Below are 27,170 nucleotides of genomic sequence, written 5' to 3' on the forward strand. Positions count from 1 at the left end.
CCAGGCAACTCAATGGCGCATCATCTACTGAACCCCGCATCAACGTCGCCAAAGATGCCTGATTGACTGATTATTTATTCAGCTTCATCGTAATGGGTATAGGGCATCTAAGCCTTTCTCAATTTTGAGCAATTCAAGTCTTTGCCGATAAAATGGCCGGCGTCATTGAAACAGCCTCCATCCAGCTAAAGCCAGGGTACCACGGGGATAAGCTACGAAACATCCTCAAAGAGACCCAGCAAGTACAAGCTCAATGGATTAGGGAACACCAACACAAACTGCTGGAGGGAAAGCCTTACAACTACACCACCGACGTTTGGGTCACCGATGGCGAAGCGCCGTACCTATTTCTAACAGCACCATGGGAATCTGTTGATGGTCACAACGAATGGATCCAAAGTCAAGAGAACATCTCCCTAATGCAGGAGCTCAAAGAATTCATCAGTCAAGACAAGGACGCCGTGGCCTTGTATCATGCGGCGCCAGCTGGAGAAAATGAATTTCGAGGAGATATTCTTGCCAGAGGATCGATCAAGGTCTGGAAAATATCAGTCAAGCCGGAAGAAAAAGCATCTCTCGAAAAAGAATATCGGTCCGTCGAGACCCAATCCGCAACACTACCAGGTCAAAGAATGTGGGCAGGATGGAGGATAGAGGGCGACGATTCAATCATGGTGATAATCGCATCCCCAGGCTTCGAAGACGTGATCGAGTCCGGTATAGCTGTGAGGTTCGAAGCTACCAAAGTCTCCCGCTTCGAGCACAAGCCTTTGCTGCATTAGCCAATTCAACACTCGTCACGCAAAAGACCCCAGTATCTTGTGACTCGAATCGTTCTTTTTATTTTTTGGACTCATCCGAGTATCCTCCTTTCAGAGCACATGATGAAATGCAAGGTATCCCGAGACGCCCATTCGTGCCTGTGAAATCCTCCCACACCCAGAGTAAACCCTTTATTCAACCACCTTCTTAAGCGGACTTCTTAGCCTTCTTGGAGACATCGGTGAGTTGCAGGTCTGTATGCTGTGTCAGCGGTTTGTATCATCGTTGCGTCCTGGCGGAGGATCATACTGGGGGGAAGGCTCTGCTTGAGCTTCTCGGCCTTGTCGGTGTCCTTGAGAACCAAGGTGTAGAGGTGCTTCTGGCAGCGGACCTTGAACTTGATGTTGTTGGTCTTCTGGCTCTTCTTGATCCGCGCGGCTGTTGGGATTAATTGTTAGAATCGAACTGCGTGTTTTCGTGGAGGTGTTTTATTTCGTCAAAACGTACAGGAGGCGTCCTTCCGACGGCAGATCTCGATGAACTAGTAATTGAGTCAGTATTTCAATCCTTCCGCTGGTACTCGCATTCCATACCTTCTTGATATCGGCGACCTCTTGAGGCATCTTGGCGGTAGTTCAAGGTGGATGGGTTGAACGGAAACTTGTCAAAGGCACGGGTTGACGATTTCGATATGAATGAATTTGGAGAATTCATTTTGTGCGCTGCTTTTCGCGGGGCCTTGCGTGCACGGACCACTGTCGTTTGTTGAACTGGTTCGGGAGAGATGGTCGCCGATCCACCGAGATGTGGCGTTGGAATACGTGGCGCAGACGAGGATGAGACGACGCCTCGAGGCAACAGGCAGGAATCTTGAAATGGCCACCTTTCATTGTGATTGTGAATACTTGTTGGAAGTTAATATCTAAGTTCCTTATTATCATTACAGTCTCATTCTTTTTGTTATTCTCTAGATTTTCTCAACCTACAACGTTTGTTGCTTCGGAATAAGTGTAGGTTTACCTACTGACCACCAAACTCGTTGATAACGTCAGTGTCTCTGTACAAAAGACGTCAACATGTCGACTCGGCTTGATAACTTTATGAAGTCCAAGGTAAGAGCAGACAATTTTGTGATTGATCAATACATATCAATGAGCCAAGCTAAAACAAACTGATACTTATCAGAACGTCGTCCTCTGTGAGTATCTGTTATCTGCAGGGTAAGCCACATACTGATATGCCCAGTCTTTGGAGGCGTTGTTTCTATGGCAGCGGCATATACAATCTGGGGAAACGATGGCCAAGGAGTCTTCCCATCTCAGCCTGACCCTACAGGTGATCCCAAAACATGGACAAAGGAAGAATGCAAATTGTGGTTGAATAAGGCAAGCGAATCACTCACAGCCGTTGACACAGACTAACAGAAACAGAGAAATCTACATCCCGACCCAAAGGCCACCAAGGAAGAGCTTATCGAAAGAGTGATAGCGAATATGCGTATCCCAAGGAAGTAGGATACCACAACTTGAGATTATTGGACTGTTTAGTACTACATCACTGTTTCCTGCGTTGCCTGATACCACCTGCAGACGGCTCAATACGAATATTTTCTTACCTCGTCTGAGACAAATGTAACGTCAAGGAAATAGAGTGTAAGCTTGGACAACTTGACAAGATCCCGCCTGGCATTCTCACCAAAAATAATAAGGTTCATCATGTCAAGATCCGTCGGATTACAACATTGAAGTATCATAGATATTGGATCGAAAGCCAAGCCCAGTGGATCCAGTACTTGATGGCCAGCCACCAGACAACCACGTTTCAAAGTACCTCCACTCAACCAACCACCCAACAAGCCCAACTGTTAATCGTCTCACCTCGCTGCACGTGCCACAACAACCGCTGTCTTACAGTTACAATCAACTCTGATCTTCAATCATAGCCTGTCACTCACGAGATTATACTTTGATGGCCGATCCTCACCTCTGCGACCATGTCTACTAATTGACTCGCACCAAAATTAATCATCAGCTCCTCTGAATCCTCTTACATCTTCTGAAACACATTGCGACCTCGGCGCTTCCATGTTGCGACGTCATATCCACTATCTTCACAATGGCATTCCTCGAGGACCCCCGACTGCGCCAACGCTGGAACCAAATTGCCCACGATACCGAGACCATAACCGAGAATGCGGCGGCAGGAATCTGGACCTTTCAACATAATTACATCAACCCATGCTTTTCGTCCATCGCGCAATCTATTGAACAGTGTACGACTGTATGTCTAGGTGACCCTGAGGAACGTCTACGAAAGCGCAGAGAGCGAGAACTGTCGCATAGTAGGGCAGAGTACAGTTTCGACTTTTACGATGACTGGTATGAGGAAGAGCAGAGCGGTCTGTTTGGCACATGGGGTAATGAAGACTGGGATAGATTGTTGGCTGGGACTGGCACTCAGCGAAGACACACTGGGGGAGAAACTGAACAACCGCGCAGGAAACGCGGCATGAGCTATGGAACCCGAGACCGAAGACGAAAGCCAAGCATGGACGATGACCCGACTGTGATTCCCAGTACACAACCGATCGGTTTCCTCAGCAAACTACCATGGAAGATGGGCGGTACTCTGCGATACAAACCTAGTGCGGCAGATCTGCAAGACCACCCACGACGACATGGCGAAGGAGAAAATGAACCACTACTGCATTCTGACGAAGACGACTTTGACCTACCAGTGACTAGAAAGCGCAGTGGGACGACAGGGTCGGGCGATACATCAGATTCATATCGATCACGAGGTGATCTATTCCCAAGCGATGGCGAAGGTGAAGAAGATGCAATCCCACTCGATGACGAGGTAACATACGACATGGTTAGAAAGGATGATCGAAGTGGACGAAGTGGGAGGACCAGCAGCAAGGGCAAAAGACCAGCTAGTGGTTTGGCAGGGTCGAGAACAGTATCGCGGACGACATTAGGATCAGTTTCTTCCAAGGACGACTACCGGATGGAGCAGCGATCCACGTCGTTTTCCTTAACGCCAGATGTTGAGGGACCGACTTTACATGACCTGGAACAAGAAGAGCTCATGCTACGAAAAGAACAAGATGGGGATGTCGAGAGGAAGAAACAAGCAGCAGCGCAACTCGCGGCAGAAAAAGGTCTCACACCAAGACCCGACCCCAAATCTATTTCCGAATCCAAACCAGAGGTAGCAGAGGATGATGTTTATCAAGCTTCACCTTCAAAAGCCGCCTACCACCACGTCGAAGAAGTCGAAGACAAGCCCGCGACACAAGATGCAGCGCCAAACAGTTCGCAACCCGATGGCACAAAATCACCAGAGAAGACAGATTTTGTTCCAGCGCGCTTACCGCATTTCCAATGACGAGGACTTGACTTCTCTGTAATACTACCTAATGAGAGATGATAGCGAGTCACGGATGTTTTCATGTATGATACCAACATCGAGCCAAGTATGGGATTTGAGCCAACGATGAAACGGGAATGAGATGGGAACCTGATAGATTCAGCGAATACAATACAATAACTGTGCACAAATAAAATGCGTCACCGACGTCGGCAATTTATGCAGAAAGGGTTCAAAGCGCATTCAGAGGCACATGAGATACGCGAATTGGTAGCCTAATGCGGTAATGCCTCGGACTGTGGATGAAGCTTCCCCCGCAAATCGGTAGATCGGTTGATGATGTTCAAAAGAGCCGACCCCACAGATACCTATCTAAGAGCCGAGGGTCAATATCCAGCTGTATTGTATTCTTATACTTGATCATTTCCAAATATTTGTCTATGATTGTTATTCATAACATCTCAAAATGGCACCTCCAGGCCCCATTACAACACCACTTACATCCCTGCTGGGAATCAAGCACCCCATCATCCTCGCCGGTATGGCCAGGGTGTCTGGTGGCCGTCTTGCAGCAGCTGTATCCAACGCAGGCGGTCTCGGTATCATTGGTGGTTTCCAATACACACCCGATCAACTTCGAGAGATCATTGCGGAGATGAAGGCCAACTTTTCACGACCTGACCTACCGTTTGGTGTTGATCTCGCTTTGCCTCAGATTGGAGGCAATGCGCGTAAGACCAACCATGATTACACTGGTGGAAAGTTGGACGAGTTGGTGGACATCATCATTGACAGCGGTGCCAAGTTGTTTGTCAGTGCTGTTGGTGTACCACCACCTCAAGTGATTAAGAGGTTTCATGATAAGGGAATCCTGGTCATGAACATGGTTGGCCATCCTAAGCATGCAGTAAGTCACAGCCAAAAAGTAGTTGCTATTCACTGACGCATCCAAGACCAAAGCGCTCGAGCTCGGAGTTGACATGGTCTGCGCTCAAGGTGGCGAAGGAGGAGGTCACACAGGAGATGTTGCAAACTCCATCCTCATCCCCGCCGTTGCAGACGTTGCTTCGAAGTACTACCCTCCTCTTCTCAAGGGTCTTCCCGCATTGGTAGTTGCAGCCGGAGGTATTTCCTCAGGAAGAAGTCTCGCAAGCTCATTGATGCAGGGCGCTGTGGCCGTATGGGTAGGTACACGATTTGTAGCCTCTGTTGAAGCTAGTTGCAGTGAGGAGCATAAGAAAGAAGTTGTTTCATGTGGATTCGAAGATACGCAGCGAACTCTTGTTATCTCTGGGCGACCTTTGAGAATGAAGACAAACGATTATATCAGGAAGTGGCATGAGCAGCCAGATAAGATCAAGGAGTTGTGTGACAAGGGTGTTGTACCAATTGAGTACGACTTTGAGCAGGGCAACGATTTCGATCTGCCACATTTGATGGGCCAGGTTGCTGGAGCCATCACCAAGATTCAGCCTGCTGGGGAAATCGTTGATGAGATGGTCAAGGAGGCTGTTGATATGCTCAAGTTGGGAGGGACATACTTGACAGCTATCCCGAGACTGTGAATCACACAAGTAGGGGTCCTGTCTCTGCGTGAATGTTTTGGGTACACTGGTAACAAAGAACAATAAGCTTAGACCTGATTGGATTGTTAGATATTAATCAAATGTGAAGGAATTACTGTACTGCTGTCACCTGTAATTTGCAAAGCAACCTCTTCTTCACTCAACAGAATGCGGCCTATGTCGAAGTTCAACCTGTGTCTGCTCGGTATATGAGACTTCTACAGCGATAGAACATCTCATTTTGAGAATGGCTGATGCTCTGCCATCATTGATTTCGCTCTGAATTGTGCGTCAGGTAGCCACGGCCAAACAATGGCACGGTTCACTGACAAACTGTGTGAGACTCTGGCTCACATACGTAATTTGTCGCCGTTCACTTACGAAATGGTCCGAAGTACAGGACATTCAACGTATATAAGGTGTAGGTTGATTGCGAGGCCGTGTCTATTTTGTAGTCAAGTCAATGAGCTCGAAAATAGCTATTCTCTCGTATTATATGCATGAGCTTTCCCTGACACTCATCTTCTCTTCAGCACAGCTCTGACGATGTCGACTTCGAGTCTGCAAGAGAGCGTCTCGTCCAACACATCTATTTCTGACGAAGAGACGGAATGCATCACTTGCGAACCATGTGCCCTTCCTCCCAAAGGCCTTGAGCATGCCTTCCCTACATTGGACATCAAGACGAACCAATTCGTCAGAATGCCCGACACCGACTACATCTTCATCTCTCTGGATTTTCATCATATTTGCGGGGCAGAGCCTAGTGCATCGCTGGACGGACCGTCGTGTCGACACGATCCCGTCATCGATGCCGGGATCGCATATCTTGATATGCGAGACATCTTGTATGACCGTGGTAAGGGCGTCATACCTGGAGATCGTGGGTCGTCATGGTTCAAGTACATGGCTCCTCTCCACTATATAGTGGAAGAGTTCGAGTACCAAGACACACTAGATCAATCGCCATACTTGTTCGCTTTTGGTCGATCAAGAAGGGTCCAGGAGAAATATCTTGCGTACAGATTATATCGAGTCTTTGCGGCGCTGAAAAAGAAAAACCGACGGAAAGATGAGATCGAGCAAGGGCGTCTTCGACAGCTCATTTTGCCCACCTTTGACGCAGACTCCGTCAAAACTACGCTGCAGCAGCTTGGTTTGGAATGGTTAGCAGAACCCAATGTTCAGATATGCGACATGAAGCAGGAGAAACAGTTTGAGACACGCATTAAACAACCCGCAGTATTTGAGCATGTTCTGGAGCGCTTGGGTATTCGATTTGAAGATACTCGATTCGGAAAGCTCACATCATGTTCGGGGAATGTAACTGTGTTCATGATTCAGATGATTCTTGCATTCTTCTATGTAGACGAAGGTCAAAAAGTCTTGTTTGAGGACCGTAGACCATTGAGTTGGCTGCGATATACTTGGGTAGGCCATTCATTGGATCAGCTGAATTTGGCACCGGGAGAGCTACCAAAGCGAAGGCGTGAAAGCGAGATGAATCGTCATGACGTGCCTCAGAGGCAGAATGAGAAGGCGTTCAGGTAGAAGTTGCTGGGTATGGATTCGAGTTCCTGCTTAACTGAAGCTTGAGACGCAGAATAGACACTACCTACCTAATCATATTACAGTGTACCTTAAAGACAGAAGAAGGGCGCATTTGACACAACTTGCCTTTGTTGCGGATGTAATTTACACCTGGAAGGTGCTTGCAATTCATAAGAGTCTGACTGACCTCGTTCAACATCAACTTAGCATCAACATCACCATCAGCTATCACACCAGTATCATTCATACAAACAAAAGCCCAAATTCTATCGAGTATATCATCACCGTGGCCGACAACGTGGCTGCTGATAGACATATAACCCATCACAAGGTGATCAACGACGAATCGACAGACGACAAGATGGCGGACGACAAAAGGGCCGGCGAAAAAGCTAGCGATAACAAATCAACCGAAAAGATTACGCCAGAGACAAAAGCATCAGAAGGAGAAAACACAGAAGAGACATCGAAAGACGATGGGATGACCGAAGCCCAACATAGTGATGGCGTGTCTGCCGAGGATGAGGTCGCGAAACTATCAGTCATACGGCAACACTTGTCTGCAGAAATCCCCGATCTGTTCTTCAATGTGCTCTCGAAGGAAGGCCTAGGCCTCCCCAGTCAATTCCACTACCCAAGTGCATACGATTGGCTGCGGAAGATCATATATAAATTCCACGCCAAGGGTGAAAAGGCGGACGACGATGACGAGGGGAAGCAAAGTTTGTTCTCTTTGCAATTCAATTGTATTCGCTTTCGCTGTGCTGCCTGTCGAGAACCTTGCCAGGATACCAAAACCATGTCTCCAATAAAAGGACATTCTGGTTTATTGTTTCCCTGTGGACACATTATCGGAGATTCTTGTTACAATACACTACTCGGCAAATTCAAATCCTCTGGGACGTCACCCATCTGTCCATAGCAAGGCAGACAGAAGGGGGATGTTGACCAGGATACCGCCGAGCCGTGCACTCATCGCGTTGTGTTCGACTGTGCACACAGTTTTGAACTTGCGGTCAAACTTCCTGGTGTGCTGAGTGGTGACGGAATGGAAATCCCGAATGATTTTCTTCTAGTTATAAAACCCAATAGCAGGGTCCCTTCAATATGCCGGAAATGTATAATACAAGGCCATCTTGACCGATGGACGACCGAAGCACGTCTTATTACAGGATATGAAAAACTCTGGGCGATGTGCGGTCTTCTACGTGGTATGGAAGGGGATGATCCCGGGATCCTAACACCGGCAAAAAGATATACAGACAAATTGGAAGGGAGAGTAACTCAACATGCCCAGGTCCTGCAAAGGTTGTTGGAAGAAACGCCCGAGCCCTCCATCACCGTGGAGGAGTACAGGAGAAGAGGTATTCCTCGTACGCAAAGAGCTGTTCTTCGCGAAGATCTTGAGTACTACATTGGAAAGGTCGATTATTTCGTTGAGGTTGAAGTCGATAGTGACTCTCTGGAAGAGGAGTATGAGCATGATAACGATCACGAACTCCCTCCGTTGAAGAGTTCCTCGTGTGCACCGGAGGGTAAGGAGAATACACCACAGAGCGTTGCACGCCAAAGCTAGGATTGGAGTCATTCGGATAGTTTATCACAGCGTTTGGTGGTGTAGACTCGGATTAGGAAAAAGGGGGGATGAGAGCGAATACATAGTAGAGCTTTACACACCAAAGCTAGAATTGTACGGAGTAGAGTCATTAGGATAATTTATCAACAGAGCGTTTGGTTTGGCTTGGTTGTCAATGTCTTGTGGGGGCCATTTCCAGGATTGCTTGTCCACTAGCAAACCCGCCTATTCATGCATCACAAGCTGAACCAATGAAACAACAAACGTCATATTGAGATCGACCAGAATAGAATAAAAAACTTGGCGATATGGTCAAAGCAGGGCTGACGTGTTTGACGTGGCGCCTCAGACCGTAACAAGCAAAAAGTAAATAAGACGAGTCTTGCTGATTCGAAGCAGCCTAAGCAATCATCATGCTCGGATATGTCGGAATCAAGCGTCATGAGTGATCGACTCACATAAAAACTCTTGGTCGTAAGCACGAGCACAAGCACAAGCACAAGCACGCACGACACAAGGAAAAGGAATTGTGGATCATTCCTCGCTATTTCCGACCCGATACTACTCTGAACGACTCGCCAAGTCTTTGTTCTTGCTTCCTGCATCTCTTTTTTATTTATTTCTGCGATTCCATCTCATGATGGACGCTCATAAAACCATTGTCGCAGGCGTCGCAGACAGAGTTAAGCACTTTCACGCCCGCCAGGAACCGTTCCGCCTATACCATGGCTCAACTAACAGCACACGACACTCAAACCGGCGTGTGGACAACACTGTCGACACAAGCAAGCTCAACCATGTCATTGAAGTGAACAAAGATTCCAAGACAGTGATTGTTGAACCAAATGTCTCAATGGAAGTCCTTGTTGATGCGACGCTACCGCTGGGGCTTGTTCCGCTGGTCGTTATGGAATTCCCGGCTATTACCGTTGGAGGTGGCTTTTCGGGGACGTCGGGAGAGAGCAGTTCTTTCCGGTACGGGGCCTTCGACGCGACTGTCAATTGGATTGAGATTGTACTTGCGGATGGAAGCGTGACGCGTGCTTCAAAAACGGAGCAGCCGGATCTTTTCTGGGGTGCTGCTTCGGCGTTCGGAACACTCGGTGTCGTTACGTTGCTGGAGGTCCAGTTGAAGGAGGCGAAGGAGTATGTTGAGCTCAAGTACCGACTCGCAAGGGGGCCATCTGAGTCTGTCAAGATTATCAAGGAGGAGTGTAAGAGACGGGAGAATGATTATGTTGATGGGATTGCTTACTCCAAGGATACGACTGTTGTATGTGCGGGACGAATGGTGGATGAGATACCAATCAGCGCTACTCCAAGACAACTGAACCGACGGAGGGACAAGTGGTTTTATCTGCATGTTGAAAAGGTCCGAGATGGGCTAAGGATGGGATCTGTCACCTGCGTCGCCGACTACATCCCATTGAAGGATTATCTATTCCGTTACGACAGAGGTGGTTTCTGGGTCGCCAAATACGCCTTTGACTACTTTCTCACACCATTTAACCGACTGACACGATATATCCTGGATCCTCTCCTACGAGCTCGCGTCATGTACTCTGCCGGCCACAAGAGTAACCTATTTGACTATTACATGGTTCAAGATGTCGGAGTGCCTTACAACAGCGTACCAGAGTTTCAAAACTGGCTGGACAAGCAATTCAGAATATACCCCCTCTGGATATGTCCATTACGAGTACGACGAGAAGACCCAGACTCAGGATATGGTCTCCACGCAGAATTCGCAAAACCAGGGACCGTGGAACTCATGAATTTTGGAATATGGGGGCCTCTACAAGGAAACCGACGAGACGCAATTCGACATAATCGAGCACTGGAGCAGAAAGTACAAGACTGCGGAGGAAAGAAATGGCTATACGCCCAAGCATACTACACAGAAGATGAATTCTGGTCACATTACAACAAAGAAGCGTACGATGCGCTAAGGGCAAAGTACGGAGCATCATATCTACCGAATGTCTACGACAAAGTCAGAGTCGATATCGAAGGAGACGAGAAACTGATGAAGTCAACTGCACGAACAGGATGGCCTATAAGAGGATTGAGAGGAGTATACAAAGCGGTGTTTGGGGGAGATTATCTGCTACAAAAGAAGAAGGACGAACCGTTAGAGCAGAAGTAAGCGACGTGTTATTATTAATGTACAGCTCCATCGAGCATGATAGACAATTTGATACTCTGGGCAAGTCGCCTCCGTTATGAAATACGTTTTTTGTTATTTATTCCGCTCTGAAAGGACCCATTGAACCACCGCCTTTTCTCCCACTCAACTCCTTCATCGACTCGACTTCCTTCCCATCTCGAAGCTCCCTGTAATGAGAAGCAATACCTGGTTTTCCAGATGGCTGACCGATGTATCCAATCGCCGTCGAGTTGGCGGCTACCATGTCGCTTTCGAGAGTTCTCTCGGGGGGTTTTCCTCGAGTGGGGAGCATGATGTACACGCCGCCTGCGATCACACCTGCAGCAGCAGCGATAGGCATCCTGGGAGTGTCAGCAGTGATAACGAGGAGGGTGAGGGTGGCTGTACCAGTTTCTTGTGATGGCTTCCGGACCGCCGGGGCGTGCAGGTGGGGGCTGCTGACCTCCCGGACCGCCGAGGTTACCGTCTGGATGGACATGCGTAGGGTTTGTAGCAAGACGGATCTGGGGGCGGAGGAGTGGGATTCGCACCACAGGACGAAGGATCAATCTCATGGACATTTTGACTTATTCTTCTGATACGGTGATTGTTTGTATGAAGCAGTATTGGATCTCAGCGATTGAGGGACCTTTGCTGTTTAATAGGGTTCAGTCAATGATCTAAGAGCTTTGGATGATGGAGGGATGACGTGGTGAGCTACAGTATCAGGAGCTTCCCCGCGTTAGCATATCTGGAGATGTATAGCCATTGACGACTATTGGATGTCATTGATGGGTGATGGACGTTTCGGGATTGAGGCGGGAATAGAAGCATGTGACGTGTGGATGAAGGGCTTGGGGATTGGATTGGAATTCTCCGATCGTTGGCTGGAGGTATCGATGGACTGTTGATGGTAGCTGTGATGTCCATCATATGATCTGTATTGGCTCATGAGGCGAACCTTTGATGAGGGATTGGATATAATTCTTCTATGAGAAAGGGCTCAAGTAAAACTCATTCTCGATTTCTTTTGACTAGAGCTCACTCGGCATTCCTTTTGGTGCCTATGATGCATTACATCGCCGGCCGTGTTACCGGCGTGGACACCGGGAATTGTGGAACCCCTACCGGTGGGGATTTCATGACTCCGGGCATACCTAGCCGATATGTGCGGAGGCTGATACACAGATAAGAAGACAAGAGGGTTCTGATGCAGAGACAAGGATTTTGAGGTAAACTGAAAATTGATGAGATCATCACTCAATCCGTCGTTGCATGGCGAAAATTACACGCTTAGAGGGAAAGCACAGGAATTATTCCTGATGATTCCGGTACCAGAGTTAGAGTTGATCAGTTAGACGATTTTAGCAGTCGAGAATGTGCTTCAGGGCTGAGTGTGTCGAGAACCGAATGATGGACTGATTTCCCGGAGAATTTTGGGTGGGTTCGGTAGACGCCGGGTCCGAAAATCAGATGATTTCTCAACACTAGATTTTGAGAATGCCATCACCACAATCGCATTTACAGGTGCATTTGGTAGATGGGCTCAGCTGAGCAGTTGTTGAGATATGATTGTCGCAGAGGGAAGCATGCATGTTGATGGCTGTTCAATTGATAATTATGTAGGTATCGGGTTGCTCGAAAATAGATATTGTACATAAACATCACACCCAGAAATGTTCAGGACTCTGAAAGTGCCATAGAACTTGGGATGTATGAAATAAACTATGTAAGATAACAAATATTTAGCCTTAGACAGAGATAATCGATCAACTTCTCAATCATGATGAAGATCTCACAAGGTAAGAGATCCAATTCTGGTGTTGCGGACCCCGGCATCGCCCGAAATGGCTGTGCCCAGGGCTGGATCATTCTATGGCACCACCAAAAACAGCACCACCCGTCAGCTCAGAACATCAACATGCGACCGAAGAAAATAGTTACGGAAACGAACGAAGTGAACCTCAAGACGAGAATATATAATGGCGGAGTTCTTTGCCCTCAATAGTTTTGCTCATCACCATCAATCACAACAACAAACACTGAGATCTTCTCACCAACAACACTTGCATCTTCAGCTTCAGCTTTAGCTCACTTACACAACCCACCAACCAATCAAACCAATCCACAAAAATGGCTGCTCTCATGATCAAGCCCACTGTCGGCCCCAAGTAAGCATCAATTTGCCCTTCTACCACTTCTCCACTAACGAATAACATCAGGGTCCTTCCTGTTCTCATCGCTGTTGGAAGCATCTCTGTTGTCGGCGGCTACGTTCGCTCACAACTCACAAACCAATCCCGAACATTCGATCGCTACTTCAGCCAATACAACACCACAAAGAGCGAATCTGTTCGTGCAAAGACCTTTAACGGCTCTGTTCCCGATCCCCGAACAAGTCTGTTCAACGTTCTCGGCTGGTAATTTTGGTATAATTGGGATGGCGTTTGGATACACTGTTTTTGGATACGAGGCGTTGGAATCTGCCTTGTCATAGATACGAATAATTAAACATTCTTACCAAACTCACATGCGAAATAGTGCAAGGCTAACTGCCGAATATTCTGCTCAGTGGAAATGACACATGATGGCTTTACCCAAATTTCGATAAGCTTAAATGGTCTAGACTCCAGCTCAGTCTTGGCATTCCCTCTTTGAGACCTCTAACTCTCAGCCCTACAACACCATTCGCCTGTTGATCCAATAGCAACCTTGCATTTCTCAATAGCTCAGCTGTCCTTGTCTTCCAGGGAGACGCCACGCCTGGATTTTACGTTTAGGTTGTTATACCGTTGAGGGCGAGGCCAATGATGGAGCTGCAATGACAGGATGAATGCCCCGTGGCATTCGGAGAGTTGAAGAGCCGGGGGGCTTGGGCGTCGGCGGTTGTGGTAGTTTAATAAAGCCTCCTTTCCTTTCACGCGACTCAATTTGGATACACAAACTTTGCGGTCGTCAAGATGTATCAACCGCCGTATATGCAGAATGAGCCGTATCAACATTATCAGCCATATCAGCAGCAACAGCTACAGCAACAGCAGACTACGTATGAGTACAAACCTGTGACTGCACAAGAGGTTTATCCTGTCGAGACAGATGTGGGACAATCTGAGAAGCGGGAGCGAGAGAGACCTGATTACCGACCAATTCCTCTACGATGGCCTTTCATCAGCGCGTTGATCCTCGTATTGTTGGGTCTTATGGGATTGATCATCTATGCTACACGCACGTTGAATGGCGATGATAAAACAGCGACTCTAGAAAGTCGTTCGTTCAGAATCACAAATGATGATCTCTTCTATATGAAGAGACAAGATGCCGCGAGCGAACCATCGCAACCCGAGCCAACAGCCGACACTGGAACTGAAGAATCTCAAGCCTCAGAACCTGAGCCAGAGCCTGTCCCTACAGATGGCATACCTACTGCAACTGGTGATGTCGAAGGAGGAACTTTGACAACAGCCCTAGTTGAATCAGTCTTTACAACAATGGTCACAGAACCAGGCTCAATCGAAGTCTCTGAAACAACAGAGACAATCACAGAAACCGGCGAAACCACCCTCACCGAAACCATCACCGAAGCAGCATCTACTTTCACGTCCTACATCCCCGAGGAGTCAGTCCCCTCTGAAGAGTGGCAGCCTACAACAGTCGTCCAACCCGGCCAAACAAAAACCCTCATCACCGTGAAAGAAAACGGCGCCGTTCGAACAACCGTTCGAGAAACGACACGAACTGGTCCACCTATTGTTTACGCTTCTGTTGGAACAACGACGATCTACTCCGTTCTCACAATAGATTCAGAAGGAAAAGTTGCGAAACCACCTGTTACGAGGGTTAGAACAAGTGAAGTCGCTGCTACGGTCAAGACAGTAGTTGATGCGCCTCCGCCTGTTACTATGGTTCAGACTCTGGCGGATGGACAGGTTATAACGTCTGTTTCTACACCGATTGGTACTACGCGTGTTACGACTGTGCCGCCGACAAAGGTTGTTGTCACGGATGTTGAGACGCCGACTGGGGATACCAAGATTGTTGTTGAGGCTACGACGCATACGCTTACGCATTCTGGATACTTCATTGGAAAGTTCCTACCGCCTATTGTTGCTGTCCTGCTTGCAATGGGGATTCGAGCGTTGAATCAGTCGGCGCAGCAATACCAGCCTTTTGCTGCGTTGACAAGACAGGGTGGTGCTCTAGGTCGTGAGGCTTTGTTGTTGAGTTTTGATGGATGGATGAGTATCTATCTCCCGTTCAAGCTGTTATTCAACAATCAACCTCTTCCATTTCTCACAGCACTTGCTCTTTGGGCATCGAGTATCGCGGCGCCGTTGTCCAGTGAAGCCGTCGGCCTCAAGATCTATGGAAGCTGCAAAAAGGGCGCTATCGACGGGTGTGCTCTCGAACTTGGTGTTTCCAACACAGCTGCCTACGCTCTCGTCGGTCTTCTCGGCGCAATCGCCATTCTGCTCATGTTCACACTCAGTGTTATCAGTCGACATTGGCGAACTGGTGTGTTTGCGAATCCCTGGTGTGCTGCTAACACGGCGGCGCTTGTTGCTCGTAACCCCGAGATTCGATCGATGGGAGCTCAAGATTGGAAAGAATTGAAGGGCGCTGTTACTGAAAAGAGGTTCGCTATGGGGTGGTTCCGGAACCAAGAGGGGAGAGATGAGTACGGTCTTGTTGTCGTTGATGATGCCAATCGTGATATCATCGCCCCCTATGGTAACACGCCTTATGAAGAGGGCATGGCGTATCGACCCCAAACTCGTCGTCGAGCACCGCAGACATTCATGGCTTTGAGTTTCTGGTATCGCTTCACATTCCTAGTGTTTCTGATTTGTCTTCTTGGGTTCATCAGCTATTATCACTTTGTTGATACGTTTAGCCATTTACCCAAGAACATGAAGAAACTCATGGAGAGTCAAGACTTTGGTGTGCGGTTTGTTTGTTCCGCACTGGGTGTTATTGTTGTCTTTTGTTGGGAGTTTCTTTTCACAAGTGAGTACCCTTGACCCCCTTTTTGATACACATACTAACTGTTCAGGTGTCGCTGTCATTACACCCTATCGTCGAATGGCTGAAGACCCTCAAGTTCCTACACGGTCAGTCCTCATGACACCAGCAACAAACCCAGTTTCCGGCTTCTTCGTCGCCCTCAGAATCCGCGACCCTCTCCTATTCTTCACAGCCTTCACCACCCTCCTCGCTCAGTTTCTCCCGATTCTGCTCGCCAACGTACCATACAGTCTCACACAGACGAGTGAAGCCCACGAGATATGCTCCCGTCTGAGCATTGGTATTCTTCTCATCATGGTCATTGCCATGCTGTCGAGTTTGTTGGTCAAGTGGCCTGACTTGCCCGTCGATCCACGGAGTCTGGCTGGTGCACTTTGGTATGTCGCTGACGCACCGTGGGTGAGAGGTCTTGAGGGTGTCGCAGCTATGAGTGCAAGGAAACGCAAAGAGGCTGTTCAGGGACTTGGAGGAAGTTGGACGTATGGACCTATTCATACGCCTATGGGGGAGAGAATGTGTATTGAGCATGGCACTACTGGGTTTAGGAGATAATGTCTTATAAAAGGGGTGATAGTTCTTGTTGGACGATTATGATAAGTAGTAATTAATGAAACCTTGCAATCTTCAAGTATAACTGCAGTGTAATATGGCGTAAGTGTAAATTAATTGGCCCGAGTGTAAGATGTGAATCACAGCGGGCACCGGAAGTTGGTGCAGGAAGAACTTCAAATAGCCAATGTCTGACAAAGGAGACGTATGAAGCCCAAGGCGAGCACGGATGCCCCAATCCGACATACAACGAAGATTGGAGCCATGCCGATGAAAGTTATTTCTCAGTCAGTACTGGAGAGGAACAGTGTATGAGAGAGCAATCACGAGACGGTTCTGGACCTCCTCAGATACCCAACATCTTGTCACCATGTTCAAGATCTCCCTCCATATATTCGGAGTAGACCCTGTGACCCTCTGGACACTGAACGATGACGAGTTCAAGGTCACTGGGAACAAGTTCGGGTTCGTATTAAATGTCGGAAATGTACCGTATCCCAACCCGATTTGGTCACCTTCGTTCTGCCACAGATTGACTCAAATCATATCACACCCTATATGGAGACGACGCAAAAACGGACATGAGTTCATGCTATTCGCGGTAAAATGGGCAATCAAATGTCGAACTGACGATCGCCAGCCTCTCTCCGAGGATGATGCCAGGTTACTCCGATTGATAGGATGCCCCATCAGTCCAAGGCAAGAGGAACCTTTGAAAAGGACCTTGGAAAGGCTCTTGAAGCGACGTTACAATACCGGCGAGACCATCACAACGGAGGCCGACTTGTTGCGCTGCATAGCAGATAACACCAAAGCTCGCCTGGCGAGTCCAACCTCGCGTTACTATCATGTCACTACGGATGATCTCGACGCTGTGATTATGGGGCTTGACGAGTCAAAGACGTGGATGTCTTGTGAAGCTCACTACGCACTCTACCAGAAAAGTAGGGGCACTGCCCATACGTACCCATCAAGTGTAGAAGTCGCAGAAATTTATAGGAACGCATTCCTCAACATTGAGAGAAGACGCATGATCGACCACAAACGTGACTCCGATCCACGCCGACCCAGCGAGCCGCCTCTCATGATCTAGGATACTAGCACCACTCGGCGGCGTGCAAACACAGAACAAGGCCCACTGCCTTCCGTGGCAAGGGATCTTGGACAAGACAACGGTGGAGATCAAGATGTCATATGGGTGATTAAGACAATACTCTAAGTCAAAGTCTCGACACGCGCATGAATGAACATCACGCTGGAGGGGAAGAAGTCAATGGTCACGAGCTGAGGGTAGAGGAGTCCAAGCCGTCGATGGCCACACTGTCAGCTCTATCAGCACAGGTGCTTCTGGCAGTAATGAGGGAGAAGATGCTTTCGCGCACAGTCACGTGCAGGCTGAGACTACGCAGCTGAGAGCGGCGAGAATGCCCCCATTACCACCTAGATCTAGATAGTCAGTGGTAATAGACGTATAATTCTCTGCCCGTGTGAATTTGACTGGACGTTGTGATGCATCTGGTGTGTTTTCCATAAGTGTCACATGTTATGTGATGATCAGGCTCATGTTTGCGAATTCAGCAGATACAGTGCGGCAAATGCTTTTAGAGACAGTTGTACTAGTAGATGCCACTGGGAATGTGAGTCGGGACATGAAGGGGAAACCACCTGCGTAGAACAGGGTGTAAGAGGACGTTGACTGGACAGAGAGTGAGTTGACATCTGGGGGTGGCAGGAGGACTCTGTATTGACACTGGCAAAAGACGTTCAAACGAGCGGCCATGCCATGCATCCAATATCTCCATGGATAATGTATTCTCTTCTGTGTTTCTGTCTCCTCTCCTCTTCACTTCTCACTTCCATCACACTTAACGTCACCGAATACTGACAACATCAACAACTACTGGCAACATCAACAAATACTGGCAACATCAACAAATACTGGCAACATCAACAACACATCGACAGAAGAACGATGCCCTTCAACAACTATCAGGATTACGTTCGCGGATACCCATATGTGGGCGGTCGAGACGTTGTTCGTCCTCACATCGGACGAGGTCTTGGTCGTGGCCAGCCCCAAGGGTTTAGAAATGCCACACTAGGTCCGAGCTACGGCCAACAGCAATGGAAATACCAGCAGCCCGCCTTTTATCCCCAAGGATACGGCAGAGCTGCCCACAACTACTATCAGCTTGCTTCTCAGCAACTTCCGCTCACTGCAGTGACTTTGCACTCTCAGCCTCTGTATGCTGAACCACTCAGTGCGGCAGTCAACAATGCTATCCGTCTCTCGTTGAACGCCAAATATCCTCAGCATCAGGGACAGCCAGTCATTCAAAGCCATTCGGAGAGTCACAGTCAAGAAGTTCACCCTGAACAGGCCCCTAGAGGCACTAAGCGCAAGAACAACACGGAACATGGCGAACAGGCGAACATGACACATATTGCGGACCCAGCTGTGTTTGGCGACCACCATGGCAGCATGCACGAGAAGAACGCGATCAATCAGGGGGTTGACTATGGGGGCTACTTAAAGCCAAGGGCCATGCAACCTTTGCCAACCGCGAAGCTGCCATCCAGGCAATTGAGGGCATGTTCCAGCGAGGCGAGCCCATCACTATCTCTTGGAATTCAGGAATTTCGACAGCACCACCAAAGATGGCTCCCAAAATGCCTTCCCGCACGGCAAAGCGACAGCGAATAGTCTCAGGCCGGGACAGCCTTGCACTCGAGCGAGCTGACCCCGATATCTACTTCAAGCTGAGAAACACCAATACTCACCTAAAGGCAGCTAACAACTCCACGATCTGCGGGAATTGTAAGAACAGAGGTCACACGGTAGCCATGTGTCATCAAGTCCATGAAACTGGCTTCATTCGTGGCTGTGCCATCTGCAACTCCTCTCAACACAATACCTGGAATTGCCCTGAGTTCCCAAAGAACGACACACACGAGATGATAAATATCATGGTCTTCAGCAGGGCCAATATGCCACCTCTTGCAGGGAAATTTTGGTATCCTATGCTGTTTGACTACATGCAGGCAAATCCCGACACTTTCGTCCCTGGACTCCCGTGGAGTCTACAACATAGCAAGAGGTTTTACATCTCTAGGGGCATCCAAGATCCCTTCCTCCTTGGTCAGCATCGTCGTGACACTGAGAAACTGGGAGGCGTTGACCCACGCACCTCTTCCTGGGAGAATACAAAGGCCTACTATGGTACAGACAAGCACCAGAAACTACCAGAGGCCGCAGGCAAACCATAAGCAGGGTTATTAGATAGATACTTGTAAGCTAAGACAAATATGAGTAGTAACAATAAAATTAATATAAAGAATAGATATAAGTTCTATTTTATAAAATAACTAAATTGTAACTGATGCTTAGCTTTGAGATGTTATAGCCAAGGAAGCTGTGTACCTTAGGTAAGTAGTTTACCTTGTGTACCTCAATTTCATCGTGGCATCGAATATGTCTTGGTTCTCCTCCAGTTGTGTTGGAATTTCTTTCAGTGCCTTTCTACGTCAAGTTTATCTAGACAGTGTTTCATCAGACTCCTTCAAGCTTGCAATGTTAGCCCGTCCTCTCATCACCTTACAGCTGTCAAGATTGGTCCTGATCCGTCCGCCTGTCGTTCATTGCCTTCGGTTTCATCAAGGATTCCACTCCTGAAACAACCTTCGTCTTGTATTCTGTCATTTTTCCTGAGAGGATCATGGCAACAAACAGACGCTCGCAGAATCATCATATTCATGTCCGATAATTGGTGCCAGTCATTCGCTTGGTGGCCTGCTTTCAAGTACCTTATGCAGTTGTGAACCGCCTCAGGTGTCTGGCAGTGGCAGGACCTGCGGGCAGGTGTGCGCAACCTCTTGCTTTTGTTTTGTTTTGTTTTCTTCCCCCACCTTCATCTCTCTTTTCCTTCCCCTTCAACTTCATCATCGTCAACATTTCTGCTCCCCATCCAAAAACAACAGCAGCAGAAAGCGCGACAATGAACAATCAAACTCGTGGCAACAGCCGCAGAGGCCGATCCCGACGCGGACGCGGTCAGTATTTCGTGGGAAACATGGGTCATCCTCAAAATGGAGGTGGCCCAGGGCAAGCGCCTGTTCCTTTCCCCCCTCCTCCTCCTCCTCCTCCTCCTCCTCCAGTGGTGGCATACCTTGTCCGCACACTGCAACCATATTTCTACCCTCCTCCGGTGGCGTACCAAAACGCGGTGCCACTTGGATATTATCCTTATGCGCATCATGTGCCTGCATACATGCCTCCACCCCCACAGGGTCAGGTAAATCAAGCAACTCAAGTCCCAGGCCAAAATAATGGTCTACGTTTGCGTCGCCGCCATCGCAGTCGCGTTCAACCTCGCGGCCGGGGCAATGGCAGAGGTAACAGGGGACAGCCAAACAGGCGTCAGGTAGGCCGCGGCAATAGCTCAGTGCGACAAGCGCCAGTGGCCCAGGGGAGCTCATCCGAGGCTGGGGCTGTGGGGAGAAATTCTCTTGCAGTTCTTCTAGTTCTACTCGAATAGAGTTCCGATCTGGACGGCCGAGAGGTCAAGCAAGAAGACACTGAAGATGAATCCACTCCAGTTGCCCAGAACATCGGGTCTACTGAGATTAAAAGAGAGCCGGTGATCAAGCAAGAGCCAAAATAGGTTTCTGCTCGTGATTGCTGGATAAGCTATCGTGGATCAATCGGGCATTTACAGTTCCAGCACGCCATATTCCCACGTATCAGTGGATATGATAGCTGAGGATATTTCATTGACAACCTGGTTTAGGCATAAGCTCAAAGAGCCCCGTTGGCTATACGTCCGGGGCCTCAAGATAGATCATCACGAGCCCGTTTGGTGTGGCAGAACTTGCAAACACTGGCGACCTCGTGCGTGAATTCTGCTGAAGCGGTCATGGTCTTCACAAATGATGAAAAACATGGCCCAAGTTGGCAATTGAACGATGCTTACCACTGTGCCCTGAGAATATTCAACGGCTCGAAGGTAGGGAAACACGAGTGTTCGTTTCATGGTGCACTAACCAAGAACTGACTCTGGTCTTTTATTACACATCCATCATGCTTGCAACTTAACGTGAGCCTTGACAAGGAACATCGGGGAGTTGCAGGAAATAACCCGGAGATTCGCAAACATCACCTCAACCATGAACACATGGTTAATGCGCGTATCGGTCATTGAATCTTATGATTGGATACAGGGTGTCACATTTTGCGGAGACCCCGCACGCCATCGCTGGCCAAAGTGATGTGACGGGGAGTACCCGATAACTTTATTGGACACCCGTGGTTGGCGAGATCAAGTTACCTTCTTTGCACAGAATGGCGTGCTTCCAATTTCTACAGCAGCAACCAAGGAAGATGGTCGGAACTTGGCCCTTTCCGAGGTGCATCGTAGTGTACTAGCGAAGGAACAGAGTTTGTTCCTTGCACTATCATTTCGCGGAGCGGGATATGACACTTCTGCCCTAAGTCACTACAGTCGATAGCACCAATATTTCGGAAAAGAGATATCCGCCGTTGGACATAACTCTCAATTTATTGGGATGTTGGCTCGCCAAGTTCTTCAAAGATTTTTCACCAGCACTGCGAAAACCTGAGATGAAAGCGGCTTGCGTCCAATGTCGAGTCCGTAAGGTATGTACGAACTTACTTCCCGGTACTCGGTCGGTACTAACTCCTGGAGGTCCGATGTGACGGCACAGTTCCTAGATGCCGTACCTGTGAGCGACTCAACTTTCAGTGTTCCTTTGAACAGGACGGCTCCAGCGGTCAGTCTGCGCCTCGTATACCGCCAAAATGTCGTGGTGCGAAAGCCTGTCAGGAATGTCGGGCGATGAAGGTCCGATGTTCTGGCGATGTTCCGAAATGCACCAATTGTACAAGGCGAAATAGACCGTGCACATATGTTTCAAAAGCTGGGTCATCAACGACTGAAGCTTCGTCGTCTCGAGACGATTCGGCGTCCGTAACAACATCTCAGGCTGCTATTTCACCCAGAAAACAACGACCAAGTATCGCCTCAAGCTCCCAATCAATCCCCTTTGACTCGATCGAAGAAGGCCCACCTTTCATTCCTGACGATGGCGTAATATCGCTCGTCAATCAGTACTTCGAGCGGCTCTATCCCCTTTCTGCCTTCTGCTTCCTCCACCGAGCCACAGTCATCCAAAGATGTCACGACAAGACCATCGATCGAGCGCTTCAGTTAGCTATTTGCTCTATCACGGCCATCTACTTCGACCAATGTCAAGGCGAGCGCGATGCATGGGCCGGAGAAGCTGAGCAGCTTATACTCGACCGGCTCGAACAACCTTCCATTTTCAAGATACAGGCATCCCTCCTCCTAATACGATATAGAGCGGCTGTGGGACAGTTCCCCAGGGCATTCATAATGGCTGGACTTGCAGCTAGATGGGCTGCAGCGATACGTCTCAACTATGAACACTCCAAGTTAAGTCCCGTCGCTCAAGAAGTTCGCAGACGAACATTTTGGTCTTTGTCCTTGCTCGAAGATAGCTTTTGTGTTGGTCTGAAAGAGTTCGAACTTTTCGATGCCGACACGATCTATCTACAACTCCCCTGCGAAGACGCCGACTTTCAGCAAGAAAGACACGTCCCTACTGGATACTTGCAGCCTGGGAAAGGCCTCGAGCCAGAGGTCCTGAGAACTCGGGCTGCATTTGTGCGAGTGGCTTTCATTCGAAGAGCGATTGTAAGACTCAACAGACGAATAAACGTGAAAGAGGTCAATCTCCCTGAACTCCTTTCGTCAATGGAAAAGTTTCAAAATGATCTTCTTCGCTTAAGGACCAGACTTGCGCCTTGTGATCAATACCCACCCTCATATACACAAGACGTTCATTTATCACCACAATACTTTGTAATGGTAAGCATCATTGCATGACTCCCTGACTTAGCTAATTCATCTGACTAGCACATGAACTGGCACTTGACCCACTGCGACCTTTACCGAATTTTCCTCACTGGATATCCTGAGTCTACACCAGATACCATGATTGAGGGGATTTCCGTAGCCGAGAAGGGGCTGATGAAAGACAAGTGCCTGTCACACGCGGAACAAATCATCAAGGTCTTGTCAGACTTTGTGCAGCATAAGGAAGAGAATGAAATACTTGAGTTCGAAGCAGCTATCTGTGCTTACCATGCAGCCAGGTTGGTGCTCTTCGGAACATACACAGGCAAGGACAATACTGGGCTACCCATGCAAATGGCCATCAATAAGGCACAACTGTGTCTTGATGTCGTCACACGATATTTTGCATTCTCAGAACAGCTGAAGTCCATGGTAAGCTTACCCAGACCTCTTAGGTTCAAATCGCTGATATGATGATAGCGACAAGAACTTGAACGGGTTATACAGCAACACAAGGCGTGGCTTGAGTCTTCGGATCACCGCGCCATCGCAACAACGACAGATTCAAATCCGGCCCAATCTTCGAAGCTCGCCAAAGACGCATATATCCGCCAGCGACTCGCAATACACAGTCTTCTTCGACAATCCGATTTTGTCGACGACAGTCATGATGCAGCTCCTGCGGCTCCACTTGAAGCAGAAAGTGAACAGCAGTCTCCTGAACAGCAGACGAATTGGGGCATTAGAGACCCCGTTACAGATCAAAATTTGATGTTTGGTCTGCCTTATGGTGGCGGGCTGGACTTGAATGCGTGGGCATCGAGTATGGCAGGAAATCAGGACCTGAATGGGCTTTTTACGGATTTTGACGAGCAGTATATGTACTGAAGTCTGAAGATGGAGGAGTCTTCTGTGGGGATTAATGTGATAAAGAATATAATGACACGGAAATCAGTCATATGTGTTCTGCGTGGCCTGTCATTTCTGGCCCAGTTGGCGTCTGAACATTACTCCATTGCTTCCCGACCGTAGTCGTTGATCTCAGAATAGTAGTATTCACTGTCCATATGTTTGCTGAGAGGCTATTGTGAAAGTTGAGCAGGAGGTTTTGAACATGGTCGCCCGGGCATATGGGTCCACGACAGCCTCAGTGAGGGTTTGCTCAACAGCCCCGAGACGTGCTCACTTCGTGAAAAGGGTAACAATCGTAAAGGAGAGCCGTAAATGTATGAGTAGAGTAAAATGGAGTCCAGCTGAAAGCCAAGAACTCCAGGTAGCATCCTTTCTCCCCACTGCCGAGACGCAGGGTCCTCCTCCGCTCCAACGGACCGGGCCGGACGGGGATCAGATACGGGTCTCGGCCGGAGAATATCAACATTGGATTGATAGACACATTGTAAAACATCTTGGAGGATGGGCCCTGAAGAAAGGGGCTCGGGGTTGGTGCTTAATGCTTTGATACCAACTTAGCATGAAGATTAAAGTTTTCTTTTATTTCTTTTATTATGTATTCAATATCAACTAAGAGATAATTATTCTATGTTAATTTTCATACGCAAATACTAATAGAGATGCATCCTCCTAAGATAAAGAACGTTGAGTGGTAATTCGGGCGTTACGATGATATGATCTTCTCCTACCGACCACCTATAGAAGAATGACGTATTATGAACTAAAACCTAGATGCCCGCCTCAAAGATCCGAACTTAAATGCTTTATTCATCCCGCGTTTGTGCAGTTAACAGAATGGTCATGAACAAATACAACTCATCCAAGCAGATTAGTTTCGGAACTACTGTTAGTGTGACAGCTAGATTCAAGTGCGGGGGAAGCTCCCTGAAGCTATTGCTGGTGCTCGATGATATCAAGTCGTGTGACCCACAGAACATCAAGAGAGACCGAGAGATAGCAATCCAGGTTTTACAATAGCTGGCTAAAATGTCTAGGTATTATTTCTTATTCGTTGGTGAAGTTCTGCCAGGGGTGTCGGCATCGACGAGCTGGACCATCAATAGCGTGGCTAGACCAAAGCCTGGTTTTGATAGGTTAGATCTCCCTTGCACGCTAGTTGTTCAATGCCTTAATTGGATCTTGTACATAGGCCATCAGCAAAGCTATGAGGAGTTTGTTTGTGTGGCTTCGTACACCATTAGATAGTTGGAGATTGGCTGATGATCATGACATTCGAAGAGATTTAAGCCGAGATCAATACCAACATGATCATGACAGCCATATTGCTGAGATGTGAAATAGTGACTCAAAGACAGGTTGCACCAGATTCTTCAACGGACATATGCCCACAGACTCTGGACCACGTCCACTCGCATATAGATGTAGACACCACCACCTTGGCCTCAGCATCATTCAATGGACGCATCCAAATACAAGCTGGAGCCGGGGGGTAAAACGATGATATTCCGGGAGTCGGAGCGGCCGTCGGATAAATGACGCAGATGTTGACTGAATGGTGGTAATAGGACAAGCGTCACGCTGCATATCCGCTAGACACAGGCGCTAACAAAGGATTTGTCCATCTTTGCTTCGGTTGGTCGCGACCTTGATCAGCTCACTTCGGACCGTCGGTATCCCTGACCGATTTGGGTTGTCCTGAAGGAGAATCTTGCGGTTTCCAAGGATTGAAGGATCGAGATTCATGCGCAGAATTCGCTGAACATGACGATAATGTTTGCCTTTTCGTATCGCCTATCCGTTCTTCACTGCCTTTTCGTGACCGGTAGCATCGGTCAACAACGTTCAGAGGTTTGCTTAATCCCGGTCGATTAACCTGGTTCGTAGCGGAGACTATCAAGCCCAAGGCGCCGGGATCGAGCGGGCCTGACCCTTTCTGAAGGCGTCGCTTCTCGGTCCATTCTCTCTCTCATTGGTATCCCCAGGTTTTGCTCATTTGTCACATTGCCAATAGAGTTACCGATGATGCGTTTTTTCGAAACGTCTTTTTCGGCGGATTTCATTGCCTGGACAAAAAGGTCCGGAAAAATTCTGTAAGAATTAGAGCGAGAATTGGATGGGCTGGTTCGGACATCTCGTTGTAATGCTGTGTAGCATCAGGTGCCTGATTGATTTTTGTTCCCCGTTTCGTTTCGTTAGCTTAACTGACTCGTGTACCAGTAATCCTTCGATCGTACAGAGTAGCTTGGAGGGAGCTCTCTACTTTAGACGCCGATAGATAAATAGCCCAACAACGACGTTCCACGAACCGGGAGAAACAGGCAGACACAACTCTCACTGTGAATATTATTAGCGGTGACCTTTTTGTGACATCCATGGCTTTCGAGTGAGACTCGGGTACAGCTTTTTCTGCCAAGCAAGCTTAGGCTGTGGGCCAAATGGCGGTCCACACAATGTCGTTCCATGAGTTTTATCGGCAGAGCCCAGAGAGGTTCGTCGAATCGAGAGGGAAGGGATCGATTTATACGCCAGTTTGAGGATTAATTGCGTGCTTGATTTAAACTTTTATATGTCTGATCTGGGCCAAGATCTGACTCTACCCATCATCAGATACAGCAGCAGCTTCCACTGTATCAACACCAATCTTTTAGGATACATACACCCAACCCACCCGTAAACAGACAGAAACTGTAGGCCCTTCCGGTCCCGCTTTCCCACCAACGCAGAACCCGGACCTAGACCCAGAAACCCCAGGCCAGGGCCACACCTTCCTTATCTTACCCAATGGGTCCGCTACACTACGTAGGTACCTAGACTACGTTGTT

General features: G+C 48.3%; 14 protein-coding genes across 14 annotated transcripts; 12 read left to right on the forward strand and 2 right to left on the reverse strand.

The window, feature by feature from the left end:
• Positions 1 to 152: 152 nt before the first annotated feature.
• Positions 153 to 782, forward strand: FPRO_05775 (uncharacterized protein; the record flags this gene model as incomplete). Its single annotated transcript, XM_031229385.1, has 1 exon — positions 153 to 782. The coding sequence occupies one exon, from the start codon at positions 153 to 155 to the stop codon at positions 780 to 782; it is 630 nt and encodes a 209-aa protein (XP_031079626.1).
• Positions 783 to 969: 187 nt separating this feature from the next.
• FPRO_05774 (putative ribosomal protein L38) lies at positions 970 to 1,385 on the reverse strand (the record flags this gene model as incomplete). Its single annotated transcript, XM_031229386.1, has 4 exons — positions 970 to 1,016; positions 1,072 to 1,200; positions 1,270 to 1,303; positions 1,356 to 1,385. The coding sequence occupies 4 exons, from the start codon at positions 1,383 to 1,385 to the stop codon at positions 970 to 972; spliced, it is 240 nt and encodes a 79-aa protein (XP_031079627.1).
• Positions 1,386 to 1,838: 453 nt separating this feature from the next.
• On the forward strand, positions 1,839 to 2,276 carry FPRO_05773 (uncharacterized protein; the record flags this gene model as incomplete). Its single annotated transcript, XM_031229387.1, has 4 exons — positions 1,839 to 1,874; positions 1,948 to 1,960; positions 2,008 to 2,147; positions 2,193 to 2,276. The coding sequence occupies 4 exons, from the start codon at positions 1,839 to 1,841 to the stop codon at positions 2,274 to 2,276; spliced, it is 273 nt and encodes a 90-aa protein (XP_031079628.1).
• A 601-nt stretch (positions 2,277 to 2,877) lies between these two features.
• On the forward strand, positions 2,878 to 4,152 carry FPRO_05772 (uncharacterized protein; the record flags this gene model as incomplete). The annotated part of the gene is made up of 1 exon (XM_031229388.1): positions 2,878 to 4,152. The coding sequence occupies one exon, from the start codon at positions 2,878 to 2,880 to the stop codon at positions 4,150 to 4,152; it is 1,275 nt and encodes a 424-aa protein (XP_031079629.1).
• Positions 4,153 to 4,600: 448 nt separating this feature from the next.
• On the forward strand, positions 4,601 to 5,699 carry FPRO_05771 (uncharacterized protein; the record flags this gene model as incomplete). The annotated part of the gene is made up of 2 exons (XM_031229389.1): positions 4,601 to 5,041; positions 5,088 to 5,699. The coding sequence occupies 2 exons, from the start codon at positions 4,601 to 4,603 to the stop codon at positions 5,697 to 5,699; spliced, it is 1,053 nt and encodes a 350-aa protein (XP_031079630.1).
• Positions 5,700 to 6,245: 546 nt separating this feature from the next.
• Positions 6,246 to 7,250, forward strand: FPRO_05770 (uncharacterized protein; the record flags this gene model as incomplete). Its single annotated transcript, XM_031229390.1, has 1 exon — positions 6,246 to 7,250. The coding sequence occupies one exon, from the start codon at positions 6,246 to 6,248 to the stop codon at positions 7,248 to 7,250; it is 1,005 nt and encodes a 334-aa protein (XP_031079631.1).
• A 361-nt stretch (positions 7,251 to 7,611) lies between these two features.
• FPRO_05769 (uncharacterized protein) lies at positions 7,612 to 8,826 on the forward strand (the record flags this gene model as incomplete). The annotated part of the gene is made up of 2 exons (XM_031229391.1): positions 7,612 to 8,113; positions 8,177 to 8,826. 2 exons carry the CDS (start codon positions 7,612 to 7,614, stop codon positions 8,824 to 8,826), a joined length of 1,152 nt encoding a protein of 383 aa, XP_031079632.1.
• A 640-nt stretch (positions 8,827 to 9,466) lies between these two features.
• FPRO_05768 (uncharacterized protein) lies at positions 9,467 to 10,972 on the forward strand (the record flags this gene model as incomplete). The annotated part of the gene is made up of 1 exon (XM_031229392.1): positions 9,467 to 10,972. One exon carries the CDS (start codon positions 9,467 to 9,469, stop codon positions 10,970 to 10,972), a length of 1,506 nt encoding a protein of 501 aa, XP_031079633.1.
• A 97-nt stretch (positions 10,973 to 11,069) lies between these two features.
• Positions 11,070 to 11,553, reverse strand: FPRO_05767 (uncharacterized protein; the record flags this gene model as incomplete). Its single annotated transcript, XM_031229393.1, has 2 exons — positions 11,070 to 11,334; positions 11,381 to 11,553. 2 exons carry the CDS (start codon positions 11,551 to 11,553, stop codon positions 11,070 to 11,072), a joined length of 438 nt encoding a protein of 145 aa, XP_031079634.1.
• A 1,552-nt stretch (positions 11,554 to 13,105) lies between these two features.
• FPRO_05766 (uncharacterized protein) lies at positions 13,106 to 13,396 on the forward strand (the record flags this gene model as incomplete). The annotated part of the gene is made up of 2 exons (XM_031229394.1): positions 13,106 to 13,143; positions 13,195 to 13,396. The coding sequence occupies 2 exons, from the start codon at positions 13,106 to 13,108 to the stop codon at positions 13,394 to 13,396; spliced, it is 240 nt and encodes a 79-aa protein (XP_031079635.1).
• A 536-nt stretch (positions 13,397 to 13,932) lies between these two features.
• Positions 13,933 to 16,546, forward strand: FPRO_05765 (uncharacterized protein; the record flags this gene model as incomplete). Its single annotated transcript, XM_031229396.1, has 2 exons — positions 13,933 to 15,976; positions 16,023 to 16,546. 2 exons carry the CDS (start codon positions 13,933 to 13,935, stop codon positions 16,544 to 16,546), a joined length of 2,568 nt encoding a protein of 855 aa, XP_031079636.1.
• A 367-nt stretch (positions 16,547 to 16,913) lies between these two features.
• FPRO_05764 (uncharacterized protein) lies at positions 16,914 to 17,636 on the forward strand (the record flags this gene model as incomplete). Its single annotated transcript, XM_031229397.1, has 1 exon — positions 16,914 to 17,636. One exon carries the CDS (start codon positions 16,914 to 16,916, stop codon positions 17,634 to 17,636), a length of 723 nt encoding a protein of 240 aa, XP_031079637.1.
• Positions 17,637 to 18,515: 879 nt separating this feature from the next.
• FPRO_05763 (uncharacterized protein) lies at positions 18,516 to 19,810 on the forward strand (the record flags this gene model as incomplete). The annotated part of the gene is made up of 2 exons (XM_031229398.1): positions 18,516 to 19,055; positions 19,085 to 19,810. The coding sequence occupies 2 exons, from the start codon at positions 18,516 to 18,518 to the stop codon at positions 19,808 to 19,810; spliced, it is 1,266 nt and encodes a 421-aa protein (XP_031079638.1).
• A 2,350-nt stretch (positions 19,811 to 22,160) lies between these two features.
• FPRO_05762 (uncharacterized protein) lies at positions 22,161 to 24,324 on the forward strand (the record flags this gene model as incomplete). The annotated part of the gene is made up of 4 exons (XM_031229399.1): positions 22,161 to 22,196; positions 22,246 to 23,448; positions 23,497 to 23,868; positions 23,917 to 24,324. 4 exons carry the CDS (start codon positions 22,161 to 22,163, stop codon positions 24,322 to 24,324), a joined length of 2,019 nt encoding a protein of 672 aa, XP_031079639.1.
• Positions 24,325 to 27,170: the final 2,846 nt, after the last annotated feature.

This window comes from Fusarium proliferatum, assembly GCF_900067095.1.
Source record: "Fusarium proliferatum ET1 genome assembly, contig: FPRO_scaffold003, whole genome shotgun sequence".
Taxonomy (NCBI): Eukaryota; Fungi; Ascomycota; class Sordariomycetes; order Hypocreales; family Nectriaceae; genus Fusarium; species Fusarium proliferatum.